This window comes from Ananas comosus, linkage group 11 (assembly GCF_001540865.1).
Source record: "Ananas comosus cultivar F153 linkage group 11, ASM154086v1, whole genome shotgun sequence".
Classification (NCBI taxonomy): domain Eukaryota; kingdom Viridiplantae; phylum Streptophyta; class Magnoliopsida; order Poales; family Bromeliaceae; genus Ananas; species Ananas comosus.
In genome coordinates this window covers 567,339-586,135 of record NC_033631.1, presented here as the reverse complement: position 1 = coordinate 586,135, position 18,797 = coordinate 567,339, and the positions used below count along the sequence as shown (strand labels likewise).

The 18,797-nt window shown below is 38.5% G+C and overlaps 2 protein-coding genes across 3 annotated transcripts; both read left to right on the top strand.

The window, feature by feature from the left end:
- LOC109717523 (splicing factor, suppressor of white-apricot homolog) lies at positions 4,583–11,366 on the top strand. Its single transcript, XM_020243366.1, has 4 exons — positions 4,583–5,116; positions 6,140–6,368; positions 6,836–7,639; positions 9,974–11,366. The coding sequence occupies exons 1-4, from the start codon at positions 4,836–4,838 to the stop codon at positions 11,225–11,227; spliced, it is 2,568 nt and encodes an 855-aa protein (XP_020098955.1). The 5' UTR covers positions 4,583–4,835; the 3' UTR covers positions 11,228–11,366.
- On the top strand, positions 14,708–18,797 carry LOC109717492 (zinc finger BED domain-containing protein RICESLEEPER 1-like). 2 transcript variants are annotated; one of them, XM_020243312.1, is made up of 3 exons: positions 14,708–17,198; positions 17,290–17,407; positions 18,435–18,797. In XM_020243312.1, exons 1-2 carry the CDS (start codon positions 15,203–15,205, stop codon positions 17,382–17,384), a joined length of 2,091 nt encoding a protein of 696 aa, XP_020098901.1. In that variant the 5' UTR covers positions 14,708–15,202; the 3' UTR covers positions 17,385–17,407; positions 18,435–18,797. The 2 variants fall into 2 exon arrangements, with proteins under 2 accessions (XP_020098901.1, XP_020098900.1); XM_020243311.1 differs by having other exon boundaries at positions 14,720–17,198; positions 17,287–17,407.

Sequence of the window (18,797 nt, the reverse complement as noted above, 5' to 3'; positions counted from 1 at the left end):
TGTTTTACTTACGGGCAACCAAGCATACTCAAAAAGAACAAAATGAGAAATTTAATGATTAGTAACTGATATGGATATATGATCATAATAATAACTATAGTTTAATATATAATTAATACATATAATTAATCCAATGTTTTCATATATATATATATAATAATCTTTTTGGTTTCCGTGATTAGTAACTGAAAGTAATTAGCTTCATGCTCTACTTTAAACAAATAAAAATTTCTAAATTAATGCACATTTAATGTGACCGTTTTTCTTTCTAAGAGCGGAATCTTCAAATAAAGCTTTCAATAATGCTTTTTTAATTTCGCAGCTTATCTAATAGAAATTAAATAAGAGAATTAAATTCCCCATTTACTATTTTCTATATTGCCTCTTCTTTTTCATAGATAACAGTTATAAAAATTCTCAATTATAAGCACACTATAAATATCGATTAGAGTAGAATGAAAAATTTGTCAGATTTTTGGTCTATAATATTATTTCTTTTCTTGCTTTCCCAATATAGTAGATTATCTTATTCTTCTTTTTTTTTTTTCTTTGTTATGTATTTATAGTGTCCCGGTTTTTATTTTTTTTAGCTAATTCGCAAATTATCCTTCATCGAAAAAATAGATTAATCTGATCAAATTAATATATTCATTTGATTAGAGAAGAAGATAAACAATTAAAAGCTTGTAAGTTAACCAATTAGGTTTTTTTTTCTTTATTTTTTTCTTTTTTTCCTTTAGGAAGCAAAGACCATATTAATTTTTAATATAGGATGCCACAAAGATTTGATTTGTTCATCTATAGATAATTTATTATCACCTATATATGATATAGTGCATATCATATTTGATACACTTAGGATCCGTTTGGATTGGGTACAAATTAAAATTTTTAAATTTACTAAAATACTACGAACTATTTATTAAAATTTGTATAAATTAAAATATTTAATTTTGATAAAATATTATTTATCCGCCGCGAAGCACGGGCCGTGCACTAGTATATTATTATAGGTAAACTTCAAATAACATTTCTTTGGTACTTTTTTTTTTTTAGAATTTTATAATTTAAAGTGTATCAAATTAGGATTTTTTTTTATTTCCATCAACTCCTCCGTTGACATTTCATTAAATTATATATACAAAATACTTCCGATTTTCCACCTATATTTATTGAATATCACTTTAATACCAAATAACTCATATTTATCCAATGCTTTAAAAATTGGGTCGGTCGAACAAATAACTCATGTGTTTACCGAATGATATAAAAAATCGGGTCGAATCGGTAGGTCCAACCTATCTGATTGCGACCTAATATATAAAACAGATCAATTCAACTCTTTAAATTGAATAAGTTAAAACAAAAATCGTTCGAACTGACGGTTTAACAACCGAACTGGTGAACCGGTCAGATTTAATCAAACCGGCTGAATACTTTTTACGAAGTCACATAAATCCAACGGTTTAAAAATCAACTTAGCTGATTTTATTTGCCATTAGCACATATTAGTGTGAACTTATATGAGCAATGCTAGCCATACCTTCTAGATCAGGGTGCAAAATCTTAACCTTTCGGTGGATCAGATTGATCGATTTATTTTTTTTAAAGGCTAAATTATAGAAAACCCCCCCTGTAATAACCCGCTTTTTCACTTTCCCCCCTGACATTTAAAAACCTACACTTTGCCCCCCTGTAAAATAAAAAATGTTCACAGGAGGGTTACGGTGTGTAAAATGACCATTTTGCCCCTCACCATTGTCGTCTTCTTCCCCATCTTCCTCAGCCGCCCCTTCGTTCGACCGCGATTCCTACCTCAATCGGCCGCGATTTCTCTCCATTTCCTTCTCCACCTGCTCTCCTTCTCCTCCTGCACCCTCGCCGCCCTCGATTTCGACGACAGTAGGAGAAAACCGTGGTCGGCGACAGTAGGAGAAGGGCAAAGAAGGCGAAGGCGAGGCGGCGGAGGACGGCGAAGGGAATGTGGGTGAGGGCGCAGCAGTGGAGGACGGCGAGGCGGCTAGCCGGCGAGGCGGCGAGGCGGCAGCGAGGTGGCGAGCCGGAGGGAGGCGAAGCAACAGGGAGATGGCGGAGGGGTATTTTCGGCATAAAAATATATTTTTTAACGGAATCCTGACGGTAGGGGGTGAAGTGCACATTTTTTATTTTACAGGGGGGCAAAGTGTAGGTTTTTAAATGTCAGGAAGGGAAAGTGAAAAAGCGGATTATTACAAAGGGATTTTCTGTAATTTAGCCTTTTTTAAATACTAAAATTTATTGGAGATTCGTAAACTCTTGGATGATCAAGTTGTAAGATTTATATGTCTTATCCAGATGTACAAATAGCATTTGTCATGATCTATATAATAAAATTAAAAAAATAAAATGAGATATTTATGAAGTCATACTAATTTTACTAGTTCAATTAGCAGTTAATCTTTAACCCACTAATATTTTCATATTACTATACAACCTCGTTTTTAAAATGGCTAAAATATAAAAAAAAAAATCTTCATAAATTATATCACATTTTTGCTTTCTCTCTGAATTTTAAAAATCTATATTTTATACTTTTAAAATTCAGAAATATTTTTAGAGGATTATGGCGTGAATGGAGAAGGCGAAATAATCAAATTATTTTTACTGGATCCATAAGAAAAAAATAAATTTTTTTATTTTTTTTTAGTTCAAAATTTTTTAAATATAAATTATATGAAATGAACGGAATAGTCATGGAACCTGACGGTGGCGTGGGTTAGAGGGATTAAATTAAAAATTTAAATAAATAAAATATAAATTTTGAAAAATTAAAAAAATAGATATTTACTGAGAATATACTGTATTTTAGCCTTTTGTTAAGTCAATTGTATACAGGTCCCCGCAAACAAACTGAATTGTAGATATATTCCTGTAAAGTTCAACTTTCATAAGTTATCCCTGCAAAAGTTCTAGGGCGTGTTTGGTTCGCTAAAGATTAACCCCGGAATCGGAATCGGAATGATCCATTCCGATTCTAGATGTTTGGTATGCCGTAATTCCATTCCGATTCCGTTTCCATTCCGGAATGGAAATCGGCTAATCCGGGTAGAAATGAATCTGGCCTCGTACCCCGGATTGAAAATTGAATCCCGGCTTAATTATCTTATTACTAAAATAACCTCCATCCATTAGACTTAAAAAAAAAAAAAACCCCTCACCTCTCCCTCCCTCTTATTTTTTTTTTCTTTTATTTTCAAAAGTCACATGGACTTTGGACTTTGGACTTTTTCAAAAAAACAAAAAAAAAGTAAGAAGAATAAAGGTTCATAATAACATAGTAATATGAGGTCATGCTTTTTTTTGTCCTTGTTACCAAAAAGTAAACTTTTTTATTTGATATTAAATCACATATGATGCTGCTGTGTCAAGAGGGAAAAAAAATCTAGATTTTGATAAAAAAGAAAATTTGTAAGTTGCTCATTTATATTTTAAATAGAGTATTCAAACTAGTTAAAAGTAATTAAAATATATTAAAAGGGTAAAATTGGTATATTAATTTGATTCTGTTTCTGATAATTATCTGAACCAAACACCGATAATGGAAATGATTCATTTCGATTCCGATTCAGGTGGCAAACCAAACAGAATGAGGTAATTAGTCATTCCGATTCCGATTCTAGCTTATTCCCATTCCGTTTTCGATTTCGAATCCGACTTCGAACCAAACACACCCCTAATGTTTTCAAATATGTCTCTTCCATTAGAATTCGTTAGAAAAGTTTAGTTAACCATAGGTTAAATACTTTATCCGGGTTAATTTTTGATATTTTTACCTTTCTTATATTATACTGTTATAACTTTTGGAGGAACATATTTGTGATGACAAAATTGTAAATGTGACGCCCCGACTTTCCAAGAGGTCACCCATCCTAGGACTACTCCCATCCTAACACGCTTAACTCTCTTAACCTCTTGGGTCTAGCCACCACCCAAAATGCTTAAGCCGGGTTAAGAGTTTAGCCCTATTATATCTTATATATAGGACTATCTAGGGTCTCACAATCTCCCCTTCTTTAAGTCTTGACGTCCTCGTCAGGCTCAGACTCATAAGTATCAAGCGATGTGAGACTCGTCTCGCTAGCCCGTCATCCAGACCCTGGCTCAGCCGAGACTCATCTCACACTTACGGCTGGTAATTGGCTCTGATACCATCTGTGACGCCCCGACTTCCCAGGAGGTCACCCATCCTAGGACTACTCCCGTCCTAGGACGCTTACTCTCTTAACCTCTTGGGTCTAGCCACCACCCAAAATGCTTAAGCTGGGTTAAGAGTTTAGCCCTATTATATCTCATATATAGGACTATCTAGGGTCTCACAGTAAATATAAACAGTTTTCTAACGGGTCTCTAATGGTAAGAAACCAGAGGGACATATCTAAAAATATTAGGACTTTTACAGAAATAACTTATAAAAGTTGAACTTTACAGGAATGTATCTGCAATTTATTATGTTTGGGGGACAGGATTGTATCTGCAATTTATTATGTTTGGGGGATCTATATGCAATTAACCCTTTATTAAAATATTGGTTTTGTGGCGTCTCTTTCTCTCACCCCCATCGAAACCCTAAGTCGATCCCGTTCCCCGATCGAACACCTCTCTCTCTCTCTCTCTCTCTCTCTCTCTCTCCCCGCTTCTCTTCTTCCTCCGCGGATCCCTCGATCCATCGATTGATCGCGAGATCGAGAGATTGAGATCGTAGTCGAGGGCGAGGGCGAGGGCGAGGTCGAGGTCGAGGTCAGGGTCGAGGGCGAGGGCGAGGGCGAGTTCGAGGTCGAGATCGAGGAAGGTTTTCGATGGATCTGGAGGTGTCGGGGCGCCACGCGCTCCTCTTCGACGACGACGCCGCGGCGGCGTTCGTGGGCTCCGCCTCCGCGCTCGTGCCCTGGAGCGCCGACGCCTCCCTCCTCATCGACCGCTATGACGTGCGCCACCTCCTCGACCGCGTCCCCCCGCGGCCCCTCGCTTCGACCGCCGCCGCGCCACCGCGCGCGCCGCGCCCGCCGAGGACGAGATCGACCTGTAGCGTACGGATCTCCCCTCCCGACGCACGAGTGGCGGCGCCTATGGCCGTGGCGTGATGAGTGATGACGCACCACAAGCACATTCAGGTTTGCTAATTCCGCTCTTCTCTCTCTCTCTCTTCTCTCTCTCTCCCTTGCAGTTTAAAAACCCTAATCTCCGAATATTTATGTTTGAATGAATGCCAAAGAAAGATTGGGATATTGGATGGATGCTTTCTATCCCTCTTTTTTAAGTAGTAATTCGTGGTGCTTCTTTGACTAATTTGCTTGAAAAGCCCTATCTGTGCTCGTCTCTGTTAGTTCTTTATTGAAAACCCAATTTCTAATTATTATAAATAGATTTGAGAAAGGTTCTTGGGGAAATGGTTGCGTTGTTCCTCTTTTTCCTTAGTGTATGCATTTAACTAACTTGTGGATAAACCTATTCTATTAAGCTATACTATAGTATTCGTTTTATTTGATGCGCAATCATTGTGGCTGCTTAACTCTCTCTCTCCTCTCTCTCTCTCTCTCTCTCTGTCTTCTTAAATGTCCTAATCTTAATTCTTGTAAATGGTTGATGCCAAAAGTTTGGGTATTTCAAATTGTACGGCTGATCCTAGTGGTTTTGGAAGAGTTCATCCAGAAAAAATTTATAATCATACTTTGAAGTTCCTGTTTGAGTGTGGATGATTAATAGCAATTTGCTGAAACGAATTTTGTCAAAAAATTTGATCGTAGCTCAAGAAACTCAATTCCTCTCATATTTATTTGGTTATTTTTATTCCTTTTTAACTTGGCTGATTAAGAAACACCTTTCAATTGAAGTCATAAAATCACAAAGGAAAGAGTTTGATTTGCTTCTTTTTTTCCTTTTGTAATAATTTCCGGGGTTATGTTGCGTAGGTAGATTTTCCATAATTTCAATAGCAGTAACAGGGCATGCATAGAAGGGTTGCATGCTAATTGTATCATGTTACATATGAATTTCTAAGTTTGCAGGAAGGGTTTTGTTATCTCATGAGCATCTGTCACAAGTTCAAGTAAGAAACTTCCATATACTTCATCTTCTATTCTCTTTACCACCTCATTTTATGAACTGCTTTTGACTTGAACTCTTTTTTTCCCCAATATATTTATTCTTATTTGCTTTGTACTTTTTGCTTGTCAGGTTCAGATGCAACTGCTCAAGGTGCTTATCAGTCTGTTCCTTTCTCATATGGCGATAATGATGGTTTATCTGATGCCAAGAGAACTGATCCTGGAATGGAAAATTCTTGTTATCGTCCACCTTTCCCAGTTCCGGAAAACTTATTAAGCAACCTAGTAAGTGCTAGCTGTATGTGTTAAACCATTTTTCACCGGTTTAGATTCTTTTTTGGCCGATGACATGGAATAATGTTCCTTGTAGATTGTTATTTAGTTCTTCTCCAGTTGGCCCAGCAATACTCGTTCAAGGTGCATGTTTTTCTTCTAAGGCTTACATGTCCTAAATTTCAGATCCTTGGAGCAGAGTTGAAGTTCTTACTAAATATTGCCATTCATGGGCACCGTGTTTCCTTGTGATGTGTCTTGACGTAAGGAGTAGGCAGGTGGGATAAAGAATGATAATATGTGCTATATGCAACAAAACCTAAAAACAAGATGGCAATTCATGTTTTCTGTTTCTATTCTAATGCTATATACTATTATTAGCATCCGAGGTGTTCTTATCTCTGAAAAATAGTTTGATTACTTATGCGGTATACAATCATTATTTAGACTCTTTTCTTTTTATTTGTTTTCTTTTTCAGCCTCCGACTGAAAAGGTGCATCAAATAATTGCACGAACGGCTCTTTTTGTGAGCAGGCATGGAGGACAATCAGAGATTGTGTTGAGGGTAAAGCAGGGGGATAATCCGACGTTTGGATTCTTAATGCCCGACAATCATCTTCATGCATACTTCCGCTACCTTGTTGATCACCCTCAGCTTCTAAATGAGGTCAGGCATACTTCAGCGGAAAACACAAAAGATAAGGAATTGGAAAATGAAGAGGATCAGGAGTCTGTTGCTGGCGGTGGGGCATTATCCTTGCTTGGATCTGTGTATGGGTCCGGAGATGATGATGATAGCATGCTTCCAGCTGATTCAAAAAGCATGGAACCTGAAAACAATACTATTGCAACCAGCAAAGCTCGTGAATCTTCTACATCCGAGGTGTTGAAAGACAAAGAAGCAACTAAACTTACCACTTCTGCTGCCGTTCCTTCTAAGGAGAAGGTCATCTCTATTAAAAGTAACCAGTTTTCTAGCGTTGGCACTATAAGTGCTACAGGCAGCAAGAAAGTTAAAGATGGAGTTGGTCAAGTTCCTAGTTCTGTGGACAAGCTGCACAGTCTGCAGTCTGGTGTATCTGATAGAAAGCCATTAATTTTGGAGCCTCCATCTTCCATTAAAAGGATGATGGAGAAAATAGTGGAGTTCATTCTCAGGAATGGGAAGGAGTTTGAAGCAGTGCTTATTGAGCAAGATAAGACAATAGGGCGATTTCCATTTCTTCTTCCATCACACCAATATCATTCATATTATTTGAAGATTCTCGAAGAAGCTCGTGAGGTGATTTTCCTTAAGCTTTGCCATTTAAAATTGACGTGCTTATAAGTCTAACAATGCTCTCTTAATATATTCAAGTACCAATTGCAAAAAAAAGGTTGATCAACTACATTGGTTTTAACTATGAAATGGAAAATACATAATATTCAATTGCAATGAGGATGTATAATGTATTAGGGTCTGAGTTATGAAAAGACAGAAAATTATACAAAGGAGATAATGAAAATCAAAGAGAAGGCTGTTTGTTTTCTAACATATGTTTTATCCATTCCTTCTTATTATGAATTCATAATTAGAGAAGATCCCATTTTAGATTGGATCTAATTTGGAAACTCTTCTTCCTCTGGTAATTTACACTTATCCCTCTCAAAATTGCATGTAGGAACTTCTTTCTAATAGAAAAGGAGATACTATGCATTTAATTAAAAGAACAAAATAGTTTTGTAGTCAAACTTTAGGAATTTGGAGTGGTCCACGATAAGTGTCAACTGGGTGTGTGTCACACGTGTTGGCGTGGTCCACTGTAAGTGTCAACTGGGTGTGCGTCGGTAAGGTAAATACTTTCTGAACAATAAAAAGGTGTTGGGTGGTGAAATTTCTGTTGGTCTTTTATCTTTATACCCCTTCTGAACATTAAATATTTCTTGACAGCTGAAATATTTAGTTTTTCTCAAAGGTTTTTGTTTTAGTCACTGAGATACTGATCTTAACAGTCAGAAAATTATGGCACTCACCTATACTATCTGGTATGGCTCATGAACATATGATTTTCTTATTTTCTTTAATTTGTATTATTTGTTGGTTGATAAAGATTGTTATTCCTGAGAAATATGAGCATTTTATGGTAAAAATATCTCTTTTTTACTGGTTATTTTGAATTTCTTTGATGCGTAAATGATATCTTGAAATTCTTTTTTTTCGGCAATTCGTAAGTAAATGTTTAAGCTACTTTTTCTTAGCTGCTTTTGTTTTTTTTTTTTGGTATCAAGCAATCTTATGTTCATTTTATACATTGTTTTCTAATTTTAGCTGTTAAGGAGAAAAAACTAAAGTCTTTTTTGTCCTATGTAATGCTTTAACAATTTTGTGGATTTCTACTTTCACCTTTTTTTTTTTCTTTTTCTTTTTCAATTTACTTATCTTAGGTGCCTGCCTAGTGTTCGGTGACTGGTTGTCTATATACTGGTTGTATTCTTGTGAACACTAAATTTGGCACTTAAGTTTCAGATCTTAAGTATATATGATGGCTTTTACATTTAATATATGAATTTGCAAGGTAAGTTTAAATTCTGTACTAGTTCACAACAGACAGAAAATTTCCTTCTTTTATTCCTTTCACTTTTCCTGCTCTCAATTGTTTTTATTCGTTTTACCACTTTGTAACTACTGCACTAGTTTGGTTATTTTCTTGTATAGCTGATAATATTTCTTCAAGTGCAGTTGTATCTTATGTAATCATGAAGATTTAATATTGTTTTGTTGTTTCTTCTGGCTTTTGTGACAACTGTTTCTTATAAAAACATGTGGATTTTGTTCCAAGTGCATATGATGTTTTTACACTTGATCTCTGAACCCTCGGGTAAGTTCCTGTGTTGAACAAGTTAAATGCTGATGCACTTCAACTGCTTACTATACCTTTTTTCTTTAACCAATTACACTGCATGAGTTCGTATTTTAATTCAATGCCGTTTTTGTTTTCTCATACGATAAGAGCCCATTGTGTGGTGCATTGATAATTTATTGGGGATCGCAAGTTGTGACGGTTGCTGGTTCAATTCTTGATACTAGCCACTTAGGTATCGTTTGGTTCGAGGATAAGGAAAAAGTGGCTATTCTAGGGATAGGTAGCAAAGTTATGTGGGATCACAACTGGATATTTGGCCTGATGGTGTTCATTAATGCAGTAATTTATCAGATATTCATTCTTCTAAGTTTCTGTTTCACTATTATTAGAGAAAGCTTTTGCTGCACGGTTTCTTCGCAAATCGCAATACACAGTTTTCCTGCGCACTTTGTTTAGATTCTCACACAGCGGTCCGAGTATTCTGCAGATGTTCTGTATGTCCTCATTAATTGTTATTCGCGACATGCTTTACTCTTAACCGCTTTATGTTGGTTTTACGTATTTTATTTACTAACATCACTGCAATTTCTGCTAAAGAAAAATAACATAGTTCTTGTTTGAGAATGCGTTGTCCAACCGCATCCATTTGGATGCTTTTGAGGGTATAAAATCTTGAAACCGCACCATTTCGTAGTGTTGGAGGAGAAAAATATTTAAACCGGTGGGAAATTCTCTCTGAACTTAATTCTGTTTTTTGTTTTCTGCTTTTGCAGGCCAAGCTGCACGGCAAGAGCTCATCGGATCAGAAGCTTGACGTAAACAGTCACGGAGGAAGTAAGAAAAGGGCCCACAGAGCAACTTCTAGGGAATCTGCTGCTTTCGATCGGAGCTCGGAAGAGCCGGACAGTTGGCTACATGACTCGCAGAGGAAGGAGAAGTTTAAGATGGTGATCGCCAGAGGGCCAAAGAAGGATCCTGAACAACCCCCCAAACAGCGCGAGGTCAGCATGGAAGAAGCTGCGGCCATTGTCCTGGCGGCCACGAGGGGTGCGAGTCCCGCCAACGGCGGACGAAACGTTTCAGCAGAGGGATCAGGGTCGGGCCGGGCCTCGCTCTCCAAGTTTGCGTCCGAAAATGAAACCGGCTCTTCTTTGCAATCGACCAAAGACGACGTCTGGATTGCGAACGCGATTGCGAAGACGGCGGCCCTTGTGGCGTCCCGAGAAGCCGACTCCTCGGAAGCCTCGCTTACGAAGGAGCAGAAGCTGAAGGCGGAGCGGCTGAAGCGGGCCAAGATGTTCGCCGCCATGATAAAGAGCGGCGGCCACCCCCCGTTAGACGGGCTGGTCGGTTCGTCTGTCGCTGCTCGCAGCGGATCGGCAGAGCCTTCCAACGCCGCTGGTTCTGCTAGGTCCGGCGGGGAGTCGGATCCTGTGGCCAAGGAGCGAGAAGGAAGCTCGGTTCCCTTCGATACCACCAAGCACGATAACAATGGGGATAACAAGTCTAGAAAGAAACGTCATTCTCGGGAGGAGGAAGAAGAAGAAGAAGAGAAAGACGAGTCCTCGAAGGAACGCCATAAGCACTCGAGGAAGAAGCACCGGTCGGAACATTCCACCGGCCATAGCAGGGATGATGATGATCATGATCATGATCACAAACACAGGAAGCGGCATTTGTCTCGGCATCACCACCGCCATCATCGTAAACATAGTAGCTCTTCAGAAGAAGAAGAAATTAGTCGTAGTCGTCGGCATAAAAAGAGCTCCAGGTCTAAACACAGGGACGGGGATAACGACAACCACGATGACAGTTCCGAGGACGAGAGTCGAGACGGGTGTTCGAGGCGGAAACACCGCTCACGGTCTAAAAGGGAAAGGGACGACGGCCGGGGAGAGGGGAGCGAGTCGAGGACTGTAGAAAAGTCGCAAGTGGAGACGCAACCAGCGGGCTCCGCTGCTGCTGTGGCCGACGTCCCGAACGAGCTGAGAGCGAAAGTCCGAGCCATGTTGCTCGAAACCATGTAGCACATATATTACATCCCAGATGCGGCAAATGTGATGATGATGTATCTTCTTTTCTTTTTTTTTTTTCATCACAATCCCTCTCTTTCTTTGTACCATTTAACTTTTCTATCAGAATGTGATTTTTTTTTTTTTTAGTTTTTTTAGTTCTTTTTTTCTTTGTTTAGCTTTTTGCTTCTCTCGGAGTATGGTTTGTGCAATGGATATTTATAGAGAGAGAGAGAGAGAGAGAGAGTAGAGCTACTGTACTATGATACTTTTGAATTTTTGGCCTATTGATCAGTGCTTTTAATTATTTTTAACTTTTGGACTAATACTGTTATTTCGTAGGAACCACTCAATTTTAAAGATATTGGGGGACCGTAATTATTTTAACCGTATAATTTTTGATCCAAGGGTTAAAAAAAATTAAAAATATTAAATTCTCTATATTTTTAATAGCATAATAGTTCTACACTATTTATTGCTATTTTTCTGTTGACGGGGAAATGAAGGTTTTGATGTTCCTGTTGGATCGACTTTCCTATTTTTTTTAACTATTGGTTAATTTGCAATATAATTTCAATAATCTGGTTGCGTGAGAAAAGACACTTTTAAAAGAAGAAAAAAATATACTGTTTTTTTGGTTGTCAAAAATATTTTGTACATATTTAGAATGTAAGCATTTCGCTGCTAATCTGTCCACTCTATCGCATAAAAAAACAATCCCGTGAACTTAGCTGAAAATATGAATTAATTAGAATTCGAACTTAAGATTCCGGATACTAACCACCAAATTTTTTGCCACTCGACTTAGAGACCATCAGTGGTTCAATACTTTTTCATTTTAGTATATTGTGGTTTAAACTATTTTATTTTTATATTATGTGATTTTGTTTTTCTTTTTTATTATCTACTTTGTTAATTTTTTTATTAAATTAATGAAAAAGTAAAAATTATATGGTACTAAAGTAAAATTTCTACGTAAAGCCCTAGTAAAAATTTATATTTAAAAGCAGGTATTATGAATATAGTGTGTTATATGAATTTGTGAATATTAATCCAACTAAGCTTGGATTCTGATTCATCCTTATCATCATCTTAAAACACCCCACACCAAATCCTACTCAAACCATATATATATATATATATATATATATATATCATTAATTAACAAAAAAACAAACCCAAGCCCCACAAATCTCCTCCGTCCATCTCCACTCTCCCACTCGCATCCCAGCCGTCCATTCCCCTCCCTAATCCAATTCGTTACAAAATAATAATAATAATAATAAAAAAATTAAAAAAAATAAGAAAAATAAATTCCAAAAGGTCGGTGGGCTAGGGCACGACATCATCATCCTCTCAACCCGAATTTGTTAAGAGAGGCGTATCGGGTTACGGGTTTATTTCGCTTCTCGCCCCTGCTCCGCTCCTCCTCCTCCTCCCTCTCCGCCGCCGCCGCCGCCACCGCCGCCGCCGCCGACGACGACGACGAGCTCCGCCGTGGTCGGCGCCGATCGCCGCCTCTTCGCCGGCCCNGGTACCTCCCTCTCGTTTGCTTCTTCGATCTCGGGGTTTCGCGGTAGAAACCCCAGGTTGTTGCTGTTTGATCTCGTATGCGTCGGTTCTCGATGGGCCTCTTGTTGAAATTTGGAGATTTCTATCTTAGCGTGTTTTTTTGGTTCCTACAACTCTGTTCGATCTCAGATTTCGTGGTAAAACCCCAAGTTGTTGCTGTTTCATCTCGTATGCGTCGGTTCTCGATGAGTCTCTCGTTGAAATTTGGAGATTTCTACGAAATTTTGATCTTAGCGTGTTTTTTTGGTTCCCACATCTCTGTTCGATCTCATGATTTCGTGGTAAAACCCTAAATTATTGCTGTTTGATCTTGTATTCGTCGGTTCTCTGCCAGTCTCTCGTTAAAGTTGGAGAATTCTACGAATTTAATCTTAGCTTGTTATTTTGGTTCCTACAAATCTCTGTTCGATCCCATGATTTCGTGGTAAAACCCTAATTTGTTGCTGTTTGATCTCGTATGCGTCGGTTCTCGATTATTCTATTGTAAAGTTTGGAGATTTCTATTAATTTTGATCTTAGCTTGCTTTTTGGATCCTACAAAGCTCTGCTCTGTTCGATCTCACTATTTCATCTACAGAGATTCTCAACGTATACTTGTTACAATCTTTTTTTTTTTTTCTTTCTACAAATTTCTGTTTAGGATCATTAAAGCACACTAAATCTTCGCCTTTTTGATCTCACGATTTCATAGTAAAACCCTAAATTTCTTGCTATTTGATCATTTATGCTGTGATGCTCGGCGAATCTCTTGTTTAAAGTTATGAGATTTCTTCGAATTTTTCATCCTATCATGCTATTTCGTTCTTATTTTGGCAGAGAAATTATAGTAGGGTTAAGAGATCATAAACCCTCGTAACTTTGCGCTCTTCTGATAACCCAATCTCTGTGAATTTCTGCTTATAATTTAATCATACTAAATTTTCGCTTCTTCGATTTTACTCAATTTCATAGTGAAACCCTAAATTGTTTGGTGTTTGATCTCACCTGCTGCGATTGTTGACGAATCTCTTGTTAAAACCTGGAGACTGCTTTGAATATTGATGTGGCTCTCTTTTTCTCCCCCATACAAATATCCATTTAGGATCTTAAACCGCACCAAATATTTGCTTCTTTGATCCACAATTTCATAGTAAAACCCTAAATTTGGTGATTTTTTTTTTTTTTGATCTTGTCTTCTCTAATTCTCAGCGATCTCTGTTTAGTATCATTTTAGAGCACTCTAAATTTTCGCTTCTTCTATCTTGCAACCTCAAGGCTAAACCCTATTCCTTTGTATCACATCTGATTACTCCGGTTCTCTATGAATATCTTGTTAGAATTTTGAAGACCCCTTCGAAAATTTAATATTGTAATGTTACTTTTCTACGAATCTCTGTTTAAGATCATAAAGCCCTGCTAAATTTTTGCTTCTTTGGTCTCCCAATTTCGTGTAAAATCCTAATATTTTTTTTGTCTTGGATGCGCTCTGCTCCTATTTTCTATATGAGATTTCATTTATAATTTGGAGCTATTCTCTGATTTGGATCTTAGCATGTTATTTTTCTTCTTAGTTTATTGGAAAAATTTATATTGGGTTAGTATCATAAAACCCCACTAATTCACTTTGTTGATATCCCAATCTGAAAGCAAAACCTTAATGTTTCCGTCTTTGAACTACTCTATGCTTATTTATGATCCATATATCTGTAATTTTGACAATACCATGCTCTTTTTCTTCTTATTTGGAAGAAGAATTAGTAATAGGGTTAAGATCATTAAAGCACACTCTCTTTCGTGTTAGCTTATTATTTCTTTTTTTTTTTTGGGTGGAAAAATTAGATTTTTCTTTATTTTCTTCTTCTCAAGTCCTTGCTGATTTGTTGTTTGATTGAATGCTTTGCCTTCGATCTCCGCTATTAGCCTACTACAATTTTCTAGTAATCTTATTGTGTGATTATTCTTCTTTTTTATGGAAAAATTTATACATATTCAGTATTTGACTTCTTACTGTTGATCAATTGATTTGTTTGATCATAAAAACTAGCTAACCATTCCTAATTACAGTTTGATCTACCAACTTTGTTATGTAAGTAATTCATTAATTTATTTTCCATTGCAATATTACATATGAAGCTTGATTTGATAAACGACAAAGCCTCACTAGTTGTTCAGTCTCGCTAGTTAACATATCCATTGATGAGGCTCTTTGCACGAAATTATTAGTTGTTTGAATCAATTCAAATAGCATAAAATAATTTGTGTTCGGTTGCAATAAATCAAGCTTCATTACAATGGTAATTAAAGAGTGTGATTTGTTTTCCGTCCAAGTTGAAGTTATTTGTCCTCATTGCAACTACGAAAAAGTTGTTTTCTGATTTATGCGCACATTGTTTCTATTTTTTCCTCAGATTTTATGAGATCACTACCTTAATTCGCACTATGGCGGAACCTGAAGGCGCCGCTGCCGCTGCAGCGGTAGCAGCTATTGACGGGAATGCTGCGGCACTGTTGCCGCACAACCCACGTGCTCGGAAACTGCGCTCGGCAGTGTGGAACGACTTCACAAAGGAGCGGCGCGCTGATGGGAGCTTTGTCGCGGTGTGTCACCACTGCAAGAGGCAGCTGACAGCAAGCAGCCGCAGTGGTACCACCCACCTCAAGAACCACCTTGCCACCTGCCTCTCCACAAAACGCGTGTCCAAACGCAGGAAGCTTCTCGTCCGCCGCCTCCTCCTCAAACCCCAAAATGCTGCCACCGCTGCCAACGACGTGGCATCCCACCCACACTTCGATCAGGAAGTCAGCCGACAGGACCTTGCCCGCATGATCGTCCAGCACGGCTACCGCTTTTCCATAGTCGACGATGTCGGGTTCCGGGCCTTTGTCCGCAACCTCCAACCCAATTTCAAGATCACGCCCTACGAGGCTGTTAAAATCGACTGCATGCGGATCTATGAGAGCGCGAAGCTCCAGCTCCGCGAAGTGTTCGATAAGAAGCTCCACTGCCGAGTCAGCATCTCTGTTGACATGTGGAGGTCAAAGGAAAATGTCCAACAGTACATGTCTTTGACTTGCCATTACATCGAACACCTTGACAACGAATGGAAACTCAAAAAGAAGTTCCTCAATTTCGTACACATAGATGCTTCTTCCACCGGGGAAGATATTTCTAGAACAATTTTGGACAAGTTTAGTGAGTGGAGTATTGATAAGAAGTTAGTAAGCATTGTTTTAGACAATTGTACAGCTAGTGAATTGGTCGGAAGAGAGCTTCTACGTTCCCTTAGGTCAAAGGGCTTCCTCGTGTTGAACGGCGATCTATTACTAGTACGTTCTTGTGCGTGTATGCTGAATCTTATCATTCAAGAAGGTATAGAGTTCGCAGCTGAGTTGATTAATAGAGTTCGGGCTTGTGTGCACTACGTCAAATCCTCGGAAGAAAAATTCATTAGGTTTCAGAAGGCAGCGGAAACTGAGAAGCCGCTTCTTGTTGATTCTCCAGACGGCTGGGCTCCTGTGTTCGTGATGCTCGAAGCTGCCTGCCATTATCAAGAAGCCTTTACTCGCTTGGCCGAATGGGATCCGGAGTATCAGGATTTTCTCTCTTCGAACGATTGGGCTGAAGTAAAAGCGCTTACAGAATGTCTCGACATCCTTTATCACACGATGGAGAAGCTCTCGGGCACGGAAAAGCCAACCTCAAATCTTTATTTCAATGAGATTTGCGGCATTCACTTACTTCTAAAGACATGGTGCGACAGCCGGTATTCTATTGTCGCTTCGATGGCTTCGCACATGTTTGAGAAATTCGAGCAGTATTGGGGTGTGACGAGAATGGTAATGGCCTTTGCCTCTATTTTGGATCCTCGATACAAGATGAAATCCGTGGAATACTTCTTTAAGCTAATCTATACTGACCCAAATACAGCCAAGGAGAGGATTGAGAGTATCCGTAAGTGTTTTACAAGCCTGTACAATGAGTATGCTTTCCAGTTAGCTAGTAAAGATCAAACCTTCCTGTGCTATGTCGTGAACAGCGGGGGCATCAGCAGCTCTAACTATGCAAATGGGGCTGCTGAATCTAAGACCTTTTCTCGCTCCACGCTATCGGATGCGCAAAGGGGACTCGACCAATATCTACAAGAGACATCTTCCGGCCAGACGTTGAAATCCGACTTGGATATGTACTTTGAGGAAGCCGTGTATCGCCCTAAAGGTCCTTCCGATAATTTCGACATTTTAGCGTGGTGGAAATCCTTTGCGGCAAAATATCCCGTCCTCTCTGCGATGGCTCGTGATATTTTGGCTATTCCGGTATCAATCGTTCCGTTAGATAATGAAGCTAGGATACTCAATGAGTACCTCAGCCCGATGGACCCGATGACCGTCGAAGCCTTGGTGTGTGCTCAAGATTGGCTAAAAGAAGAAGTTGAAGGTGACCAAACTTTTCAGCATAGACTTGTGCTTTCTTCTGCCCTTTGTTAGTTCGGTTTGTCTGAGTATTTTATTCTTACCATTTTCAGCAGTTGGACCTGTCGAAAGCCTCGCGATTGTTCCTGCAGTTGCTGTGTCGGATGTGGACGTTGACGAGTCTATAGTACCTGTCAATGGAGATGAGTAGCCTTTAGTCGTCGAGATAGAAAGGTGAAGTCTCACTTGCGTAATCTTTTATGTTTATGTTTTCTTCCTCGATTTTGTGCCTTTTGTCGCGTTATTATTTCCAATGAGATGTGTGTGAATGTTTGTTAGTACCTGCATCGCAAGGGCTCGATATGCTGGCATTTCTACAGCTAATGTTAATTTCTCGACTTCATGATTTGATGTTTTGGCAGAAAATACGATACCCAGAAACCCATCTGAGACCTCCTAAACTTTAAGAAAAAATGTAATCAACCTTTCATATATATATATATATATATATATATATATTGGCAGAAGCTATTTTTAAACTACTAAACATTGAAAGTCGGCAGTAATAAACTGGCTTAATTCACTTTTATTACGCGGACGAAAACGTGAGAAACCGAAAGCCTCTCTTTCAGGGAGCCACTAAAAGCAATCGAATTGTTCCTTGTAGGTAGCATAAAAAGAATGCTAAATTACAAAAAACCCCCGTATCAAAATCCGATTTTTCACTTCCCCTCCTGTCATTTAAAAATCTACACTTTGCCTCCTTATAAAATGAAAAATGCTCATAGGGGGTACGGTGTGAACTGTGATAGTAAAATGACCATTTTGCCGCTCACCATGTTCACAGGAGAGTACGTTGAGAGCATTTTTGGCATAAAAAAAAATATAATAATATTTTATAAACGGAACCCTAACGGATTACTAACGGCATGGGGTGAAGTGAACATTTTTTATTTTATAAGGGGGTAAAGTATGGGTTTTTAAATGACAGGGAGGGAAAGTAAAAAATCGGGTTTTGATAGGAAGGTTTTATGTAATTTAGCCTAAAAAGAAAACTGAATTTGTGACTCCATTGTTTCAGTATCTGGTTTCTTTTAAACACATCCGGATTCTGATTTTTTCCGTCTCATCTTTCATTCATCACACCTGTATTTTGCTTCCGATACAAACCTCGCTCTTTGTTGATTTCCCCATAGATCCGTCCATCTTCATGATTTCTTGTTTCTCTAGGGTCATTTCTGATACATTGATTCTTTCGCAGGGACTGGAACCAGCCGAAAGCAGATCCCGGAGAGTCGAGACGTGCAACTGCATTTCCGTCGGGAATCGGCCCGAATACGTTTCAATTTTTTCGGATATAGATATCTATACTAACGATTACTTCTCTTACTATTATTTTCTTCGTAGATGTCGCGGGCGGTGCATATTTGAGCTACTAATGGTGTATAGAGAAATCAAAATTTCTTATTGGAAATGCTAAATGTGGGTGCAAAACTGATATATCTTTCAATTTTGCCGGCGCATTCATAATGCTTCTCCAATTATGCTTCCTAACATATTGCTGGATGTAGTTCTAATTTCAGAGTTGTGCAGAAATAAACAATCAAAATCCTTATTTGGCTCA